Source organism: Mixophyes fleayi, chromosome 2 (genome assembly GCF_038048845.1).
Source record: "Mixophyes fleayi isolate aMixFle1 chromosome 2, aMixFle1.hap1, whole genome shotgun sequence".
NCBI lineage: Eukaryota > Metazoa > Chordata > Amphibia > Anura > Limnodynastidae > Mixophyes > Mixophyes fleayi.
In genome coordinates this window covers 70,650,543-70,667,958 of record NC_134403.1, presented here as the reverse complement: position 1 = coordinate 70,667,958, position 17,416 = coordinate 70,650,543, and the positions used below count along the sequence as shown (strand labels likewise).

At 39.6% G+C, this 17,416-nt stretch overlaps 1 protein-coding gene across 1 annotated transcript in view; it reads left to right on the top strand.

Moving 5' to 3' along the window:
* Positions 1-16,504, top strand: part of ITGA5 (integrin subunit alpha 5) — a 68,214-nt gene extending 51,710 nt beyond the window's left edge. The window contains exons 20-30 of the mRNA XM_075199240.1: positions 791-941; positions 1,369-1,461; positions 3,062-3,141; positions 3,801-3,881; positions 7,346-7,451; positions 7,556-7,714; positions 7,798-7,887; positions 8,375-8,494; positions 9,895-9,996; positions 12,752-12,874; positions 13,451-16,504. Of these exons, the coding sequence (XP_075055341.1) occupies positions 791-941; positions 1,369-1,461; positions 3,062-3,141; positions 3,801-3,881; positions 7,346-7,451; positions 7,556-7,714; positions 7,798-7,887; positions 8,375-8,494; positions 9,895-9,996; positions 12,752-12,874; positions 13,451-13,534 (1,189 nt within the window). The 3' untranslated portion in view covers positions 13,535-16,504. The remainder of the gene's footprint in view (positions 1-790; positions 942-1,368; positions 1,462-3,061; positions 3,142-3,800; positions 3,882-7,345; positions 7,452-7,555; positions 7,715-7,797; positions 7,888-8,374; positions 8,495-9,894; positions 9,997-12,751; positions 12,875-13,450) is intronic.
* Positions 16,505-17,416: the final 912 nt, after the last annotated feature.

Sequence of the window (17,416 nt, the reverse complement as noted above, 5' to 3'; positions counted from 1 at the left end):
ATATTTATGACTTGTGATACTGCTGAATGTAGTAGTACATTATTATTTCACAAGTCTTAGAATAAGTACATTCAGGGCAGGGCAGCTGTTTATGAGCTGCACCAAGGTTTAGCCAATCCACTCACTAGGAATGTTGAAGTTAGTGCCTCGACCTGAAGCACGAGACACACGGTGCCCCATGCCTCATTTTCATATTGAACAGCACCATAATTAGATCTCTAAGCACAATGAGTACAGATATTCTTTATACATGTTATTGCCTTTTGTCATAGATAACATGTAACAGTAAAACAAGTGTAATTGGAGAATACACCAACAGCCACTATTAAGAATTTCAGAATCTACCCATTGCTGACAGAATCAAGTCTCTTTAGGGTTCTACACACTATAATTTGTGCCCAATTAAACCCAAAACAAAATTGCAGCCTATATGTGCACCTTTATTTCTAATGATGGAATAATATCCTTATAATGTAGATCACAAACTTCTGTGCTGTATTTTGAGAACATTTTGTCCATTCTGATTCAAACACTGTACAGGGAATAACAGGAAGTATAACACATGACTATGTCAGAGGGTTGTTTTTCATTCATTCAGCCTGGTTTTAATCTTGTTCTTGTATGAGTCACATTTTCTCAATATCCTACTGGAAGTGATATCTCATAAACTCCAGGAACAAGTGTTGCTGTGTGACTGTATTGTAGATATATGGGCCTGCAATGACGTGCATGAGAGCTATGGTGGTCATACATGTTACACGGCTCTGTAATAGTAATGTGTTTCTTGCAGTGATCGGAAATCCGTGTATCTGGGTGATGAGAACTCCTTGACTTTGCTGTTTAATGCCTTGAATGATGGAGAAGGTGGAGCCTACGAGGCGGAACTCTATGTCATCCTGCCCACTGAGGCAGAGTACAGCGGCATCGTGAGAAACAATGAGGTAAGAATCTGAGCTGATCCCATCTGTTATCTTTATAGACCAGTGTGGGCTAAACTGTGACACTCCAGGTGTTGTGAAACTACGAGTCCCAGCATGCTTTGCCAATATATAGCCGCTTATTGCTGGAAGGGCAGGCTGGGACTTGTAGTTTCACAACACCTGGAGTGTCACAGGTTAGCCAACACTGTTATAGCCTATTGCTTTCCTCGCACAACAAAACGAACAACCTCTGCACTTGGCCATAGAATGGCTAAAGAAGAACATGGCTACTTCATGTGTACTGGCTCCACCCTTTATCTAGCAATCTGTTCTTTATAAAACTGCATCTCTTATTCATTTGTGAATGTCCCTCTAGTTTCCTTGTACTTGAGGTATTATGTTCTATGGTCATCTGCTGTTCTCTAATGGATGGCTGTGTACTCCACAGAACCTCTCTCTGCTGCCCTGTCGCTACGAGCTACAGAATGAAACCCGCTTGGTGATCTGTGACCTGGGAAACCCAATGAAACCTATGACTAGTGTAAGTTGTGTATTGGTTGTATATGACTATTAGACTATAACCCAGCTAATGTTAACATTTCTCTGGTGCACTTGATTAATGTTATACATTGTATGTCTGGTAATTTATGGGACAAAACTTTTAAAATCTCCCTGTTCTCCACTCATGGAAGAGTGTTTATAATCCTTTATGTGGAAACCTGCCCCAGTCTTAAATTATTATATATTGTGTCACCCTCCATAAGAAGACTTGCACAACACCTATCGAATGGAATAAAATTATTCCTTGACCTCTCTAAAGGCCTCGCCCAATAAATTAGAGCGTTGCTCTTACTATACTCTAATAGCTGCCCATGCTATCCCGTTTTACAATGGTCTGTTTCTGCTTTCACAGTAATGTCCTGAATGAATCTCCACTGAATTGATCAGTTGATGCTAAGCTTTGTTTAACTCAATTACTTACTATGGACCGAATTATGGGAACTAAGTGGGTGGGGGACAGAAATAGAGCACTCTGACGGGTAAAATGGGTCATTATGGCAGAAATTCAATAGCTCTATAATATTTTATAGACTAATAAGAATAATTCTTTATATATAAATAGATGAATTAAATATACTTCCGATTAGGCCTAAACATTTAGAAATCCTCATGTGATCTATTTAAAGGGACTTTTTTATTTTATCTACCCTTTTATATTGTTTAATGTAAATATTGGGTGATAAATGTATACAAATACCCGGTTTTGTACTGTTGTCCTAGTAAGAATAGGTACAAAATACAGAAAATGTCTCAATGCAATATCCTTACCGATTCTACCAACAACTGAAGGGACACTAAACACGTTTCTGCAAGATTTACCGCTGGATCTGTGCTCTTCATCTGTCATAACCATTGGCTGACAAGATTGACACCATGACTCTGCACAGTCCATAGAGATCTATGGACAATGTCTGTCGGGAGTGCACACACACTGCAGAATTGGAATTACATTGTCCCATCGTTGAACAACGTTTTTAGTCCAGTTTAAAAATCAAATGGAAAACACTGTAGTGTGTACCCAGCCGAAGTCGTCTTGCAATATTTTGCTGTATAAATGTACTAGTCTATTGTAGAAATGCCATTTTTGTCTTTTATCTTAAGCTTCTCCAAGAAACATCCTGTCAGCCTTACGGATGGTGATAATTCTTGGCGGTGTGGTCTAGTGACAAGGGATTTATGACCTTTTTGGACTGTGTTCATCCATGGGGGTGTGGTCATTTTTAGAAAGTAAGAGCACTTTGTCTGAGAGCAGGCAAGAAGTAGCAGATGAAACCCCTGGCTGAGGTTAGAGAGAACCTAAAACCTGTCTATTAAATACAAGTAGTGCTGGGCACAACTGAGGCAAAGAGGAAATCCTTATCCTTTCAGTATTAAAAGGAAAAAAACAAAGCAACATCCGTTCAAATCAACAAACAACCAGTTAACTGACAATTTTTAACAATTCCAAGGAGTAATGATGCATTTGGTGATCAGATTTTATTTTGACAAGTCTGTTTCATCTGTATACATTAAAATGGTGTAATAGATTATTTTAATATTTTTCTCCTCTTCCCCTTTCTTGTGTGTGTCTCCTTCTCCAGCTGTGGGGAGGACTGAGATTCACAGTGCCGCATCTTCGGGACACCAGTCAGAAAGTGCATTTTGACTTTCAGATTCGCAGGTATGTTAAAAACGGTATTTTTAACTTTGACATCACACTGCAGTGAGAAGGCCGGACCCACTGGCAGTAGAGTACATTTGTTTTTAACACTAAATGGAATGGAACACATTGTTTCCAATGACACAATACCCACTTATTTTTACTGAACAAACAAAAGTAACAAGACGTGTATCGTACATATGTCAAACATGCTTGTATTTGACATGTGTTTTCTTGAGGTTTTTAACGCAGATCAGACGTCAGTGGGTAGGAGATCTTACCACTGTATAGAAACCATTACCAAAACACAACAAGCCTCCAAAAGAATGTACAGTGTTTGTAAATGTTTTCAGTTTCAGCGTATGACTACAAATTAAGGGTTTGCAGCAGAAGGTAGAAAGCTCAACTAATAGGCCTAGTGACCAGGACAGAATTCTGACATTTTTGACAGTTCTACAGATTTTCCTCATTTTCCTAGAGGTGCCTCTTTTTTCTAGGCAACGGTCATACTTGTCACAAGCTATGTGTCCTTAGGCCAGAGGGCCAATCATATGTGTAGTAGTTCATCTTTCTATGGTCTGTTACACTTATTTATAATTCAGGACAGGACACTTTGAAATACTGGTCATTCTGCTCTGTCTTAAATATTGAATAAAGCCTTTGTATGATCTTCTCCACAGCAAAAACGCCAATAACTCCCAAAGTGAACTTGTGCAGCTAGCAATTAATGTTGAGGCTTTTACATCTGTATCGTTTTTCGGGTAAGTTGGCATACAATTGTACAAAAGGAGAAGGGACCCTTGGGTTGAAAATGACATAATTGAGGGGATGGGGATTTAAACACTTACATTTTGTAACTGGGGTTTCCATCTTTGAATAGATCCAGAATCTATAAAATTTTGCCGTATGGAACAAACGTGCCTACTTCTGGCACCTCTCCTTGATCGTTATATGCATTTCATTTAAAATATCCAGTGTTAAGATTGAACTAAATACAAAATCCATGTATTAGACATGCAAAAACATGGTTTTGTTGGATATGAACTGGTAAATCGGGCAAATAAAATTTATCTGTAGTGGTTTCAACATGGACTCATCTTGATGCGACAGGATTACTCCCACGTGAATGGCCATATAGAATGGGATCCAGGTAGGTGTCTGATCACTACTGGACCAAAGATGACCACTAGTGCACACTGATTGCATACACCTTCTGACCATGTTTACAAGCATGCCGAATAACTATAAATCTATTAGTCATGCTTTTCTTGGCGCAACAAAGTGCGTGTGGTCAGCATCATTGATTAAAGTGAAATTGTCTTAGCGTATGGAACTTAAATAGAAATTATGTCAGTGTGTGTGGAATAACTTTTGAAAGATATTCATGAGTAAACAGATCTGTTCTGCTACCTGTCAATATAATCTTCAGGTATGTTTCCACTTCCATTTTCAGGTTTCATTCCTAAAACTGGCTACCGATAATCTCATTATCTACTTATTGAGACATAGGCCTAGCTCTGTTTTCTCTGTGAGAAGCTAATACAGAAGTGTGTTCATGTTTCTCACTGTAAATTTGCGCTTGTGAATGATCGCAGTTACATCTGCATAACTTTAACGGGGATTGTATGTAGCTTGAGGTGTTAACACAGGAGATGTTTCCAGAAAGCTTATTCTACCACCTCCAAAAGATATCCTGTGCCTCCAGCTATGAGGTAGAATAAGGTCAATATTTATACTAGGTAATGATCATTGTCACTTCAATGAATCAGGACTCTGCTAAAGAGACACATTAAGTGACCTTACATAAAGGTATCTGTCAGCCTATGATTTTAGGTCTTTCTCTTGAAAAATAAATGTCAACATGTGTACTTCAGATTCTAAGCAGGGTTATATTCAGCTCTCTATAAAATATCTTACAACCAGATACATTTAATAGGGGAAAGACTGTAATGAAAGTTTATTTTTAAAACCATGCATGTCTGTTTTTTTTGTGTGTTGTTTTTTTTTTTTTGGTTTGTTTTTTAATTATGATTGATCATTTAAATATTTTTATCAGCATTCCTTGAGCTATTGCATAACTCTCCACTTGCCTGGATTGCTGGCACCATCATTAAATACTTTTATATACCTGCATCTGCTGGATTTTGACATTCTAAGTTGGTACCTGTCCAAAATCTGTAAGGTTTTACAAGTCTGTAATGCTTAATGACACTAAATATTGCACCCTGGAGTTCCTTTAGCAGCTAATTTTGCTTCTGTGTGCCAGAAGCATTGATGTGGGCATGTCCTAAGTTCAGGTGCCAAGAGGCACTGAAGAATTGCAAACGAATACAATGATTTGTGCAAATTTATCCTTGATGCTGATTGGACGGCCGCAGTGCCGTCCAATAAATAATCTTAATCCATTGCACTGATCGCTGTGTTTATTCATAATTCTTCAGGGTATTGTTTCCTGGAGCACTGATTCTTACAGGCAAAGGCAGTGATGAACTGTGGGATTCCTAATCATGGGGAAATAAGTTTTTTTTTTTTTTTTTTTTTTTTTTTTTTTCAGCATGAACACTTCTGGAAAAATTTTGCATTAATTTAAATTTTAAGTCCAGGATACACAGATTATCTTTCAGATTTCTTATCCATGGTTTTCATATGTATAATTGTTCTATTGCGTCCAAGTTGACTGTTTCATCCCTTCATGTAATGCACCTTTTCCCTCCCCTCTTATCACCTGTCGGATGCTGCCCTTTGGCACTGTAGGCTCCAGTTGTATGTGTTTTTTGTTTAAAAGCACTAATTAGGTTAAACTCTGCCCCAGGGCAGTTCAGCCACCTTCTATTCAGAAGATAAACACACATCCTGTCCAGTAAGTTCAGTGGTTTGGAACTATATAGTCACTTAGTGATAATGTATGTTGTAAAAGACCAGAAGGGACACTGTGTGTTGGTAAGAGATGCACATTTGTTTGCCAGTAATTTAGCATATTGTGCTGGTCTGTATGAGCGGTCGATATTTTGTGGTCTGGAAGGAACACGGACAAGTTCAAATAAGTTATCACTTTCTGCAATGTGTAACTTGTAAACCAATGTGAGATCTCTTACACAGCATACCACAAAGCCTCATGGTTTTATATCCATGCACTTTGCCGGTCTAAGTGGTGGCGAGCGCCTCCAATCTGAAGAGGCGCACTGTGATGGCCTCCAATCTGAAGAGGCGCACTGTGTGACGGTCTGACGTGTGACGGTCTGACGTGAACGTCCACCCTCCTACTACCTTGGTACCACATGGAGATCGTTGTTTATTATAGGTGGCGACTCAATTTATTACAGTGCTCGGACTGCACCAGGAAATATGCCACTCTGCCATAGTGGGACATGAAATGAGTCCCATTAGAATCTTCTATGCCAGATCAGAGCGGATGCAAAATATCAAGTCCTGTGTATAATTAAAATGGGCACGAACCCTTCAGCACAGAAATGATCACCCCTTACAATGTATCATTTCCATCCTTTAATGCCTGTCAGTAATTTCTCTCCGTAACCTGAGACATGAGGCGCACAGTGTTCCCCACGTTTCAGCAGGGATCCCTCCACTTTGCCATCTCCTCTCCTCTGCAAACTGCTCCTCCACTAAGCAGCCACCCTGCTCCCTAAACCTGTGTGTCCTGATGGAGCTCTAGGTTCACATAAGTGTGCTGCGAACTTTGATTTATGTGCTTTGCACTGTGGAGTGGCTGTTTTGCTGTGTTTTTTGTTTGTTTTTTAAAGATTTTTTTTGAACTTGAATAGAATAAAATCACACACAAATTAGCACACAGACAAGTGACCTCAATCGAATAAAGAAAACTTGAGGGAACATTGCATGTGAAAACAGAACCTTTGTCACAAATGTTTAATGGAGCAGATCCATGTTGCTAACCAGCGTTTTTACGTTGTTGGGGGTGGGATAGAGGATCAGAGACCACTATACAAGTGGAGGAGGGTTATTTGATAAGAGAAGATGAATATTATGAGCCGCACTTTCTTTAAATGTGCTCCATTGACTGAAGTTACATTGACATTTCATATCTTGGCCTTGGGAATAACGGTGCCTGTGTGACAATGTAGAATCGATGGCTTGATCATTTCATATCCCCCCCACCCCCCACTTTGTTCTTGTTTGTGATTCTACATGTGAAGAGTTTAGTGACTCTAGGACTGAACATATTGACTTTTCTGTACTTCCCTTTCAGGGTTTCAAAGCCAGACAGTGTTATTTTCCCACTTGCAAACTGGAAGCAAAACAGACATCCCACTCAGGTGGAAGATGCGGGTCCAGAGGTTAATCACGTGTATGAGGTAAGAGCATTGTGTTATGGGAACTAGGTGGGACTGACAAACGACCTGTCTGCACACACCTAACAGCCCACTCAGCCATTAAACTACTCTTTCTTATTTATCAGCTGGCGAACCTGGGTCCAAGCTCTATAAGTCACGGTGTCTTAACCCTGAGCTGCCCAATGACTCATAATGAAGAACATGTCATGTATGTCATGAATTATTCTGTGCAAGGCTTGGCAAACTGTACCACTACCCAGAAGGTCAACCCACTCCAACTGCAGGTAAGAAAAGATACCTCTGTAGTATTCTTCTACATTAGACAACGCATTTTGTTCTCTATTCAGTTTCCTTTCTCTGTTTTCAGTATTCAATGGACCACGACCCAACTAAGACTGCCCATCATGTGAAACGTCGAGACACCTCCCGACTTCCTGCTGGAGGATCACATGTTCTGGTGAGTATTCTGCCCACTTGGTGGGACCGGAATACCATAGATATGAATGTTGTACCGTGCAGCCATTTGTATTCAAACCTGGATTTTGGCCTCCACAGATCAATGTATTTAATAAAAGTCTGCTCCTTGCATGTTTACCTAACATGCTGTTATTGACATAAATATATAGTTGCAAACTTAAACAGATGAAATTCTTATATACAAGAGCTCCGTGTAGAGGTTTGCTGTACAGTGACAGTCTCCTTTTGTTGCAGAGATGCCATGTAGTGTGTGTGTATATATAGGGTAATTATATATAATTACCCAGACTATTTTATGTAGTGTATAGAGTGAATATCTCGCTCCCTATCAAGCACAATCAAACTGTAAGCGTTCGGGTGCTCCAGGAATATACATAAGCTCCTTAAGGGAATACACACATTAGTCCAAATCATTCTTCTGTATTTATTTGTATGTTATACTGAACCACTCTTCTAACTTTCTATAGAAATGTAATAAGCACCACAAAGACTGCTTCCACCTGCGCTGTGACGTTGGCTCACTAGAGAAGCAGAAGCGCGCCATCCTTAAAGTTCACTTCCGTGTCTGGGCCAACACTTTCCTACAGGTAAGTCCTATTTGTACCAAACTCTGAATGTAACAGTGTTTTTCCTTCTCTATAGTGGTCACTTTTATAGTGTGCCCTGTAGTTTGTTTGTTTGTTTTGGTTTTTTTTGCTGGAAAATTCATGGCACATTTTAAAATGTGGATATTTGTTTTATGAGTCACTAAAGCAGTGCTACCTGGTATACAGATTGTCGAGCAGGATTTGAGAGGTTAGGAAATCTAATTTGGAGCTGTTGGTGCCACCTGGTGGATACTAGAGAATGTAATCCTAAAGTTGAACAGAATTCCATTTTTTTTTCTTGCTGTTTATCCACAAAAGCTTAGTTAGTTTTCCTAAGTATTCATATTCTGTTGACTTGTTGTTTCTGTGTCTGTGTATTTAATTTTAATTATACTTCATAATTGTAACACTGCTATTTAGCTTCAGTATTAAGCTGAAGTATATTTGAGTGTTCTCATCAAGTAGATAAAATGAGGGACTCTAATTGAAACAATATTCATGGGAATATGGTTATTTGTCTCGGTCCACAAAATGACTGCCTCCACTGTGTGTTGATGAGTGATTTGATAATACTACTCCAAGAGATGGATATGTAGAGGTGTAGGTATAATATTTTTTAAAAAAAATTCTCTACGATTCACAGATTTATCACAAAATTCTAAAAGGAAAAAAAAAAAATTTGACGAAGCTAATAGTAGTAGTGAGTTTAAATAGTACAAGGAGGTGGCTGTTATATTTGTATTTGGATGCAAAATACAAACCTGTTTACATTTGTCAGAAAGCAGAAACACGAAGGGCTTGATTCATTAAGGCACATAAATGCCAATACGCACCATATCTTGCGCAAAATTGCGCTGCGCATGCTCAGACCAGCGCATACGCCAGAGAACACCACAATGTCCAATTCATCATCGAGCGCAAAGGACCCTTACTACAGCCAATGGCTTCCTGGGCGGCATGCAGAGGGGAAGGGCCGTCTGCATGTAGTCAGTGCACAGTAAGGGCATGCCAAGCTCGAGTGCACCCAGCAATGTCCGATTTAAACTTTGGGCATCTCCAAGATGTGTTTTTCAGTCTTATCACTTGTGCCAGGTACTAGTCTGGTGTAAGTGCTGAGTGATGGTGATGACGGTCGCGTACACCTGCTAGAACATGTGTTTGCAATCGGGAGCAACTGTAAAAATGCATTTTATGTATTGTGTGTTAAAGCACAATATGTTCATTTTGTGTTCCTTGATGAATCGGGCCCAAAACGTGTCTGAGTGAAGTAATTCTATAGAATTTATGTTGAATAATCCTTTCTTGCTGAGGATGGTCTGATAGATGTGGCTCAAGTATATCCGGAATATTGAAGGTTGTGTATATTAACTCTAAACAATGTTGTATTTCTGTGTCTTTAGAAAGAGAACCAGGGATTTGCTCTGCAGTGTGAAGCAGCGTATCACATTCAGCGACTACCTTACAAAATCCTGCCCGCCACCTATCCTCAGGGAACACAGCAGGTAAATTTCATGAGAAAAGTTAGTGGAAGATTGGCTGAATTTCAGAAACCTATAAGCCTGTAGTTACATCTCATACCCATTAACTGGAATCCGTGTTGTCTGTATACCATGTCGGGCATTGTGGGGCTGGATAATGGGTTAATATGTGAAAGGACAGTAATGGGATATGTCGCTTGTTTCGCACACACTATTTTTACATACTATTTTTCCTGGCTATAAGCTGTGTGGGGTGTTTTTTGTTTTTTTTGTTTGTTTTTTTTGGGGGGATTTTTAGCTTGGACTGGATACACAATTTACACTTTTTATTAGAGATGGTCACTGACCCCCGTGTTTTGGTTTTGGATTCGGTTTTGGATCTGGATTACCGTCGTGTTTTGGTTTTGGTTTTGGTTTTGCAAAACCGCCATTGCGTGTTTTGGTTTTGGTTTTGTTTGGTTTTGTTTTGCTATTTTGTTGGAAAATACATGTTTATGTGCCTAAAATAACCCAATTTAGTGCTCCAACTGTTTTAGAGATAAGTAATCTAATTGTTGAGGTAATAAATCATCCAAAAAAACTGTTTAATTCTTCGTTGGTAGGCCTTCATTTATTCTACACACAAAACAGATTGTCTTCCTCTCCATCTATGCATATTGGCAATGCAGCCATCGTCTTTGGATGTATATTACACCCTACACTTATAGTTAAATATGTAAAGAAATGGAAAAAGACAGTTTGCTTTCTGTCTCTATAGGCCCCCCTCCACTTTTTTAAAAAAACAAAAAATTCAGCCATTATAGACTGTACAATATTAATTGACATGGAGAAAGCCAGTTTGGTTTCTGTCTCTCTAGGCCCCCCTCCACTTCTATAAAATACCAAAAAATCCAGCCGTTATGGACTGTACAATATTAATTGACATGGAGAAAGCCAGTTTGGTTTCTGTCTCTCTAGGCCCCCCTCCACTTGTATAAAATACTAATAAATTCAGCCGTTATATACTGTACAATATAAATTGAAATGGACAAAGGCAGTTTGGTATCTGTCTGCATCAGATCCTCTCTCCACTAGGAGTAAAATAGAAAACTATTCAGCCGTTATATAATCTAGAATATAAATAGAAATTGAGAAAGGCAATTTGGTATCTGTCTGCATCATAATCATCAACATCATCATTAGCGCCCTCGTCGCCTACACAAATCTCCCCCTCATCCTCTTCTAATTCCAAAGTGGCATCCTCAATTTGGGTATCACCGGCTACACTCGGGCTATTAAGGCACACATCAGCAGAATGCTCACGATTAGACATCCCACTGTTGGATGGACTCTCCACAGGGATTGTTGTCATTTCTGAATCGGAGCAAATATTCTCCTGTAATGCCTCACTGTTATCTTGCAGCTCGGCTTTGACGCGTAACAGTAGTTGTGCACCAATTGTAGGCTGGGTAACTTTTTGGGATCTGCCACTAATACCCAAAGGTGAAGGCCTCATTCTCTCTTTGCCACTGCGTGTGTAGAATGGAATGCTTGCAATTTTTTTTTTATCGTCACTTAACTTTTGCTCAGTTACACTTCTTTTTCGCTTCAATACAGTAAATTTTTTTTTGGTTTTTGTTTTTTGCACTAATTTGAAAACACTGTTGTTTGACATCGCCTTGGCCAGATGACGTACTGGGAACACTAACATCAGGACTGGTGACAGAACCTGGTTGCTCATTTAGATCATATGTGGACTGCTTTGAATCCATTCTGAGCGCAAACCACTGGGGAGTGCTAAAAATTATTGAGTAGATACTGCTGACAGATATGACTTTTGACAGCCAGAAATATTAATGCACAATTAGGGAGGACACCCCAAAAACACTGAGGAGTGCTAAAAATTATTGAGTAGATACTGCTGACAGATATGACTTTTGACAGCCAGAAATATTAATGCACAATTAGGGAGGACACCCCAAAAACACTGAGGAGTGCTAAAAATTATTGAGTAGATACTGCTGACAGATATGACTTTTGACAGCCAGAAATATTAATGCACAATTAGGGAGGACACCCCAAAAACACTGAGGAGTGCTAAAAATTATTGAGTAGATACTGCTGACAGATATGACTTTTGACAGCCAGAAATATTAATGCACAATTAGGGAGGACACCCCAAAAACACTGAGGTGTGCTACAAATTATTTAGTAGATACTGCTGACAGATATGACTTTTGACAGCCAGAAATATTAATGCACAATTATGGGGGACACCCCAAAAGCGCTGGGGAGTGCCAAATATGAAGAAAAAATAATAAACCTCTATCCTCCTCTCTGCACTAGCGATTTTGGTTAGAGCAATTGCAAGAACAATATGGTATTCTCTGTCCCTGCTCTAATTAGCCTATGACTACACCCTGCTCTCTCCCTCTGTCAAATGGCGATGGATTGCTGTGGAGGCGTGTATTTATAAAGTTGAAGTATCGCGAGAACCGAGTCCCGAGATCCGACGACGTCACAATGACGTTCGGCCTCGATTTGGATTCGGAATGGGCGGGAGAGTACCGAGCTGCTCAGCTCGGTACTCGGATACCCAAAGTTCGGGTGGGTTCGGTTCTCGGAGAACCGGACCCGCCCATCTCTACTTTTTATCCAGTTTAGGGATTCTAAAGGTCAAATTAATACCGACATTCTATTGTAGTAAATGGTCATATGGTAAAGTCTGGCGTTCCTCTGAGGAATACTGTAAGTATATATTATATTTGTGGTCATTTATACTCGGACATTTGTTTTATAGGTCAATACAACCATTCACTGGCTGAAGCCAGAGAGCAGTTACGGTGTTCCACTGTGGATCATTATCCTGGCCATTTTAATTGGTCTGTTGCTACTTGCATTACTTATTTATGTTCTATACAAGGTGAGTTTTTATGTTTGGTCAAAAATTTGTTCGTTTATTTCTTGGGTAGGTGTTGAGCTGTGTTTCGGGGTTTTTTTTGTTTTTTTTTGTTTTTTTTATATTAAGAGGGAGTGAAAACGGTCTATCCAAAATGTCCAAGCTGCAGGCCTACTGTAGTGTTTTTAATGATGAGAAAAGGCGAGAGGCATGATTACATGCTAGACTAATATTATACTAACAGATACAGTGTGGACGGCTTAAGATGGTTCAGATTTGTTGGCTTGTCTCTGGCTATATTCAGCTTTCACTACATGTATTGCTTTGTTCTACACCTATTCTGTGACTTTTAGCCATGTCTTGCATAACTGGGTTTCATTTTTGTTGTCGGATGTGGCATAAAGTTACTGCTTGGGTGTAGTGGCAGAACTACGATTGGTATAGCAGGTGCGGTGCATCAGGGCCTATGGAGATAGGGAAAGAAAAAGGGGAAAACTGCTATAAACACTTGTCACCATGTAACTATTTTGGTGGGTGTTTGGGGAGGTTTTGTGTGTTTGGTTTTTTTGACTGTTAATGTTTTGTCTTATTTTCACATAGCTTGGCTTCTTTAAGCGCTCCTTGCCATATGGAACTGCTATGGAAAAAGCTGAACTCAAACCTCAGGCTGCCTCAGAGGCCTAGACCCTAGACCCTAGACTGAGCATACGGCCTTGTCCCTTGCACTGCCAAATAATCTTCAAAAGGGAAGGTGAAAGAACAGTCACGACTCATCTTTGAAGTTGACACTACAATGTCTGGGAGGGAGGGAGACTAAATGTCACACGTTTTTTACAAATGTTCTTGGGTGTTATGAAAGGACCCGTTTACATGGGGACAATATGATTGAATCACTCAGGCGCTCACTGAAGGTGAACTATTTGAGGTCAATGGTGAGGACAATACTCTTAAGACAAATAAAAATCTTGACTTCCCCCTTCAGACAGTCCAAAACGGGAATGTGGGTGTAAAACGTGCTGGTCCATCCTGGTCTAAACCACTTTTTTGGTGCTGGTTATCACCTGATTGAAATTTCATTTTTGGGTTCACTTGTTAAGTTGCCTCTGGAGATGCAAGAAGCAGAATTTAGACATTGACAATGGCTGCCTCACTCGGTGTAAAGCATTAATTCTCCTCTCTGCTCCAGATATGTCTGGAAGAGAGAAACCAAAAGACTGTGTGTTGTCAGAAACTGTGGACCCATGTCAAAATTGGAGGGAGGGGGGTGGGAATGTTTAAATTGAAATGGTGATGAAAAATGGTATTTTTTAAAAGGAAAATTTGTTAACTTATTAAGCTTTTAGTGCATAATGTGTGCAGTTTTTATGCAAAATATGTAGGAAAGTAACAGAGGGAATTCTCCTTCTGACATAGGCACATTGGTAATGCTCGAGCTTCCTGTACCCCAAGAGTTGACAGTCTGAGGTAGTGTTGTATAGAAGCTTAATAATCTGTGTACAGTCAATACAAAATCTTTTTGTGCCAGAAAACTTTATCATTTTTTTTTTCTCTATTCGAAATAGCGCAGAAACCACCAATATAGAGCTGCGATTTCAAGGCTGCGCACTAACACTTGTGCTACAACGCATATATTCTATACAGTATCAATGTCATTTCATATCTTGGTTGTAAACTCTTAACTGCTGTGCACAATAACAGACTGTCACCTCTAGGACCAAGTGGGGCAGGGCAAAATATTGAAATGATCTGTGTTTACAAGGTGACGCTACTTTGCCACCACTGAAGACTTAAACAGTGTTTTAGATGGTGTGCAAATACCGACTTCAAGGGGAAGTTTTGCAGTAGTACTGCTTGGTAAACACAGCTCTGTTTGTCTGTGGCTTCTATGACTTGGGGACTGAAGACTCAGGGGGAAGTGTGCTTCAAATTGGAGTCCTACATCATTGGGGATATCTGGGAGGGGATCAGGGCTTGGTTACAGAAGCACAAGGACTGTAACTTATTGTATGTTTTTTTGTTTTTGAAAAGGTTATGTACCAAGTACCAAAAAGTGTTCTGTAACAGATGACGGTATTCCATACCAAAGACATTAAGTGCCTTGAACTATGTTGCAGCTGTGGGTTTATCATGTACCTGACTGAGCACTGATTTTCTTATCCATTTGCAAAAACTATCATGACCACTGCATTGTTGGGGAACGGTCCATAGTAAATCTGGTGCTTTTTGTGTTGCTTGGTTCCCTACCATAAAGTGTTAAAAACACATGAACACAAGGGTTTGCTGATATTTAATATGTGTTTGCAAGTGCAATAAATGTGTTTTAGCTATTTTTATTATTTTTATACTATGTAATACATATGAAGTGAAATATGGGGTTGGCTATTCTGAGTATTTTTGTAATTGTAATTCTATTTGATGTTTTAACCTCTGAACCACTTCTGTGGCGGAATTTGCACATTTCCTGCTATGACAATTCTGGGTTTTCTAGTTATTTTTGAGGCACAGGAGGAGCTGTTACCTGGCAAGATCACATGTGGTGTGAAACATCGAATGTGTACGTTACACCAACGTTCATGTTTCTCTGCTCATCTTAGACTAGGGTAGTCAACCATCCATTTTTAATAAGGGGCACATGAATTACACAGATTTTATGGCTGATTGAAACTAATTAGATGTAGATGGGGCATAGAATCTTTAAGTCTAGATTCCCTTGTTATAGATGTCCACTTTTGGTCAAAACCCTTTATGTATTTGCTGTCCATTTAGCAGATGTAAGAGCGTCTTCCCCGGAGCCCTACAGTTGCCAGGAGCCGGAACACTGGATATGTGCAGTCAGTTGCTGCTAGTCATAACACAGAAGGACATGATCCAACCCGAATAGAGCACACCTACGCGGCTCAGTTGAACAGGACTAGAATGATTGAATCCTGTAGTGTGAGCTGCAGAAGCTGTTTGCACATACACCGTGCAGTCAAGCTTTTAGCTGCGGGTAACTGTAGGGGTCATGCTGGCGAGAGGGGGTGACTGCAAATATGTAAAGGGAAGGTTTTGCCTAAAAGAGGGCAGTCCCTTTTAAGTAACGAGTCCACACACTGCTTTACTAGGTCTCTGCAACATTTTCACTGCTCCTAATAGGTGACAGTCACTGAGTGACTACAAGTCTTCTCCGCTGGTGCCCTTGCTACTCGCCCTATGTAGAGGTGGAGGAAATGGCACAGTTACTAGTGTAGTGTTCAGGCTGCCTTGAAGCAAAGCCACTCATCTGAAGCTTAGCAATTCTGTGTCTGTCCATGTATAGCCAACCCTGTGTAGGGCTCATATTGTAATAAACTTCATATTTGGTTGTATAATAGTCAACTATGCAAAACCATTTCTGTTTGTGCCGTTACAATCAATATTCCCATGTCTGTTTCCTTCTTTTCTCTTCTCCCATATTGGGTGATTTTTATTTTTCTATTTCCTTTCATCACTTGGTCCTAGGGATGGTTCTTGTTGGCTTCTTTTCTGCTGGACCAGACTGTATGAGCTGAGCTGTTAGAAAAGAGGTGACCAGACCCCAAATAGGATTTAATAGGAATCGTCTTTGTGTGTTATGAGGGGGGTTGGCTGCCTTTCTCAGGGGTATCATACTGTAATAAAATTTTATAAAACAAACTGCTTTTGTGGTCTTTTCTTGTTTCCCTGTACATCAGACAGGTCATCAAGTTAATGTATTTTTACTGTGCCCAATATAAATAGCCGACTTCCCCATATATATCTGTTCTGACAGACTCGCTGCTTTTCCAGCTGTCCCTACATCCCAATGGCAATCTCTTCTATTTTAAAACATGCCTATTCTCCGTTTTACTCTTCTTCCCCTCCTCACTTTCCTTGTAGGTTTCTTAATGAATCTCTCCTTTTTTAGAGTTGACTTGTTTTTCAGACTCTTATGATGTGTCTGAAAGGAAAAGATAATGTCCTCAATCAATCTCTGTATTGCTGAAGGGTGGCTGTCTCTCCTCTATATGGATGAAATTGCACTGTGCAACAACGACGATGCCTAGGGAAGTTCAGAGTTGATTTGTTAATCTGCGAAGTCTTCCAGTAAATGAGGGAGAAGACTCGCTACAGAAATTGTAAAAGAAAAATAAATTCTTACACATATATCATGTGTCCTTCAGTAGCATTTATCTCTGAAATTTGTTTTACCTCTAACAGAATTTCGTAAAAGACCCTCTGCATCTTCCATGCAGCGGACCCCATTACTACCATGGGCTGCAGTGCGCTGTACCAATGGTAGTTCTTCCACGGGACCCTCACAATTATTGCAGATGTTTAAGGAGCCATGTTGATACACATACATTTTGATTGGCTTTAGAGAAATATAAATGTGTGTATGTATCTGTCTCTATTTGTTATATATACACAAACACAGAGTGGTCACAGTGCAGTAATTACTCAATGCCAAGAAATTGTTTGTAATTATAATGTTTTATTCTATAAACAAGGGTAAATCAATTCTGAATTTAAACCATAGGTTTCTTGACCAATTTAAATATTCATAAATTAAAACATTTTAACAGTTTT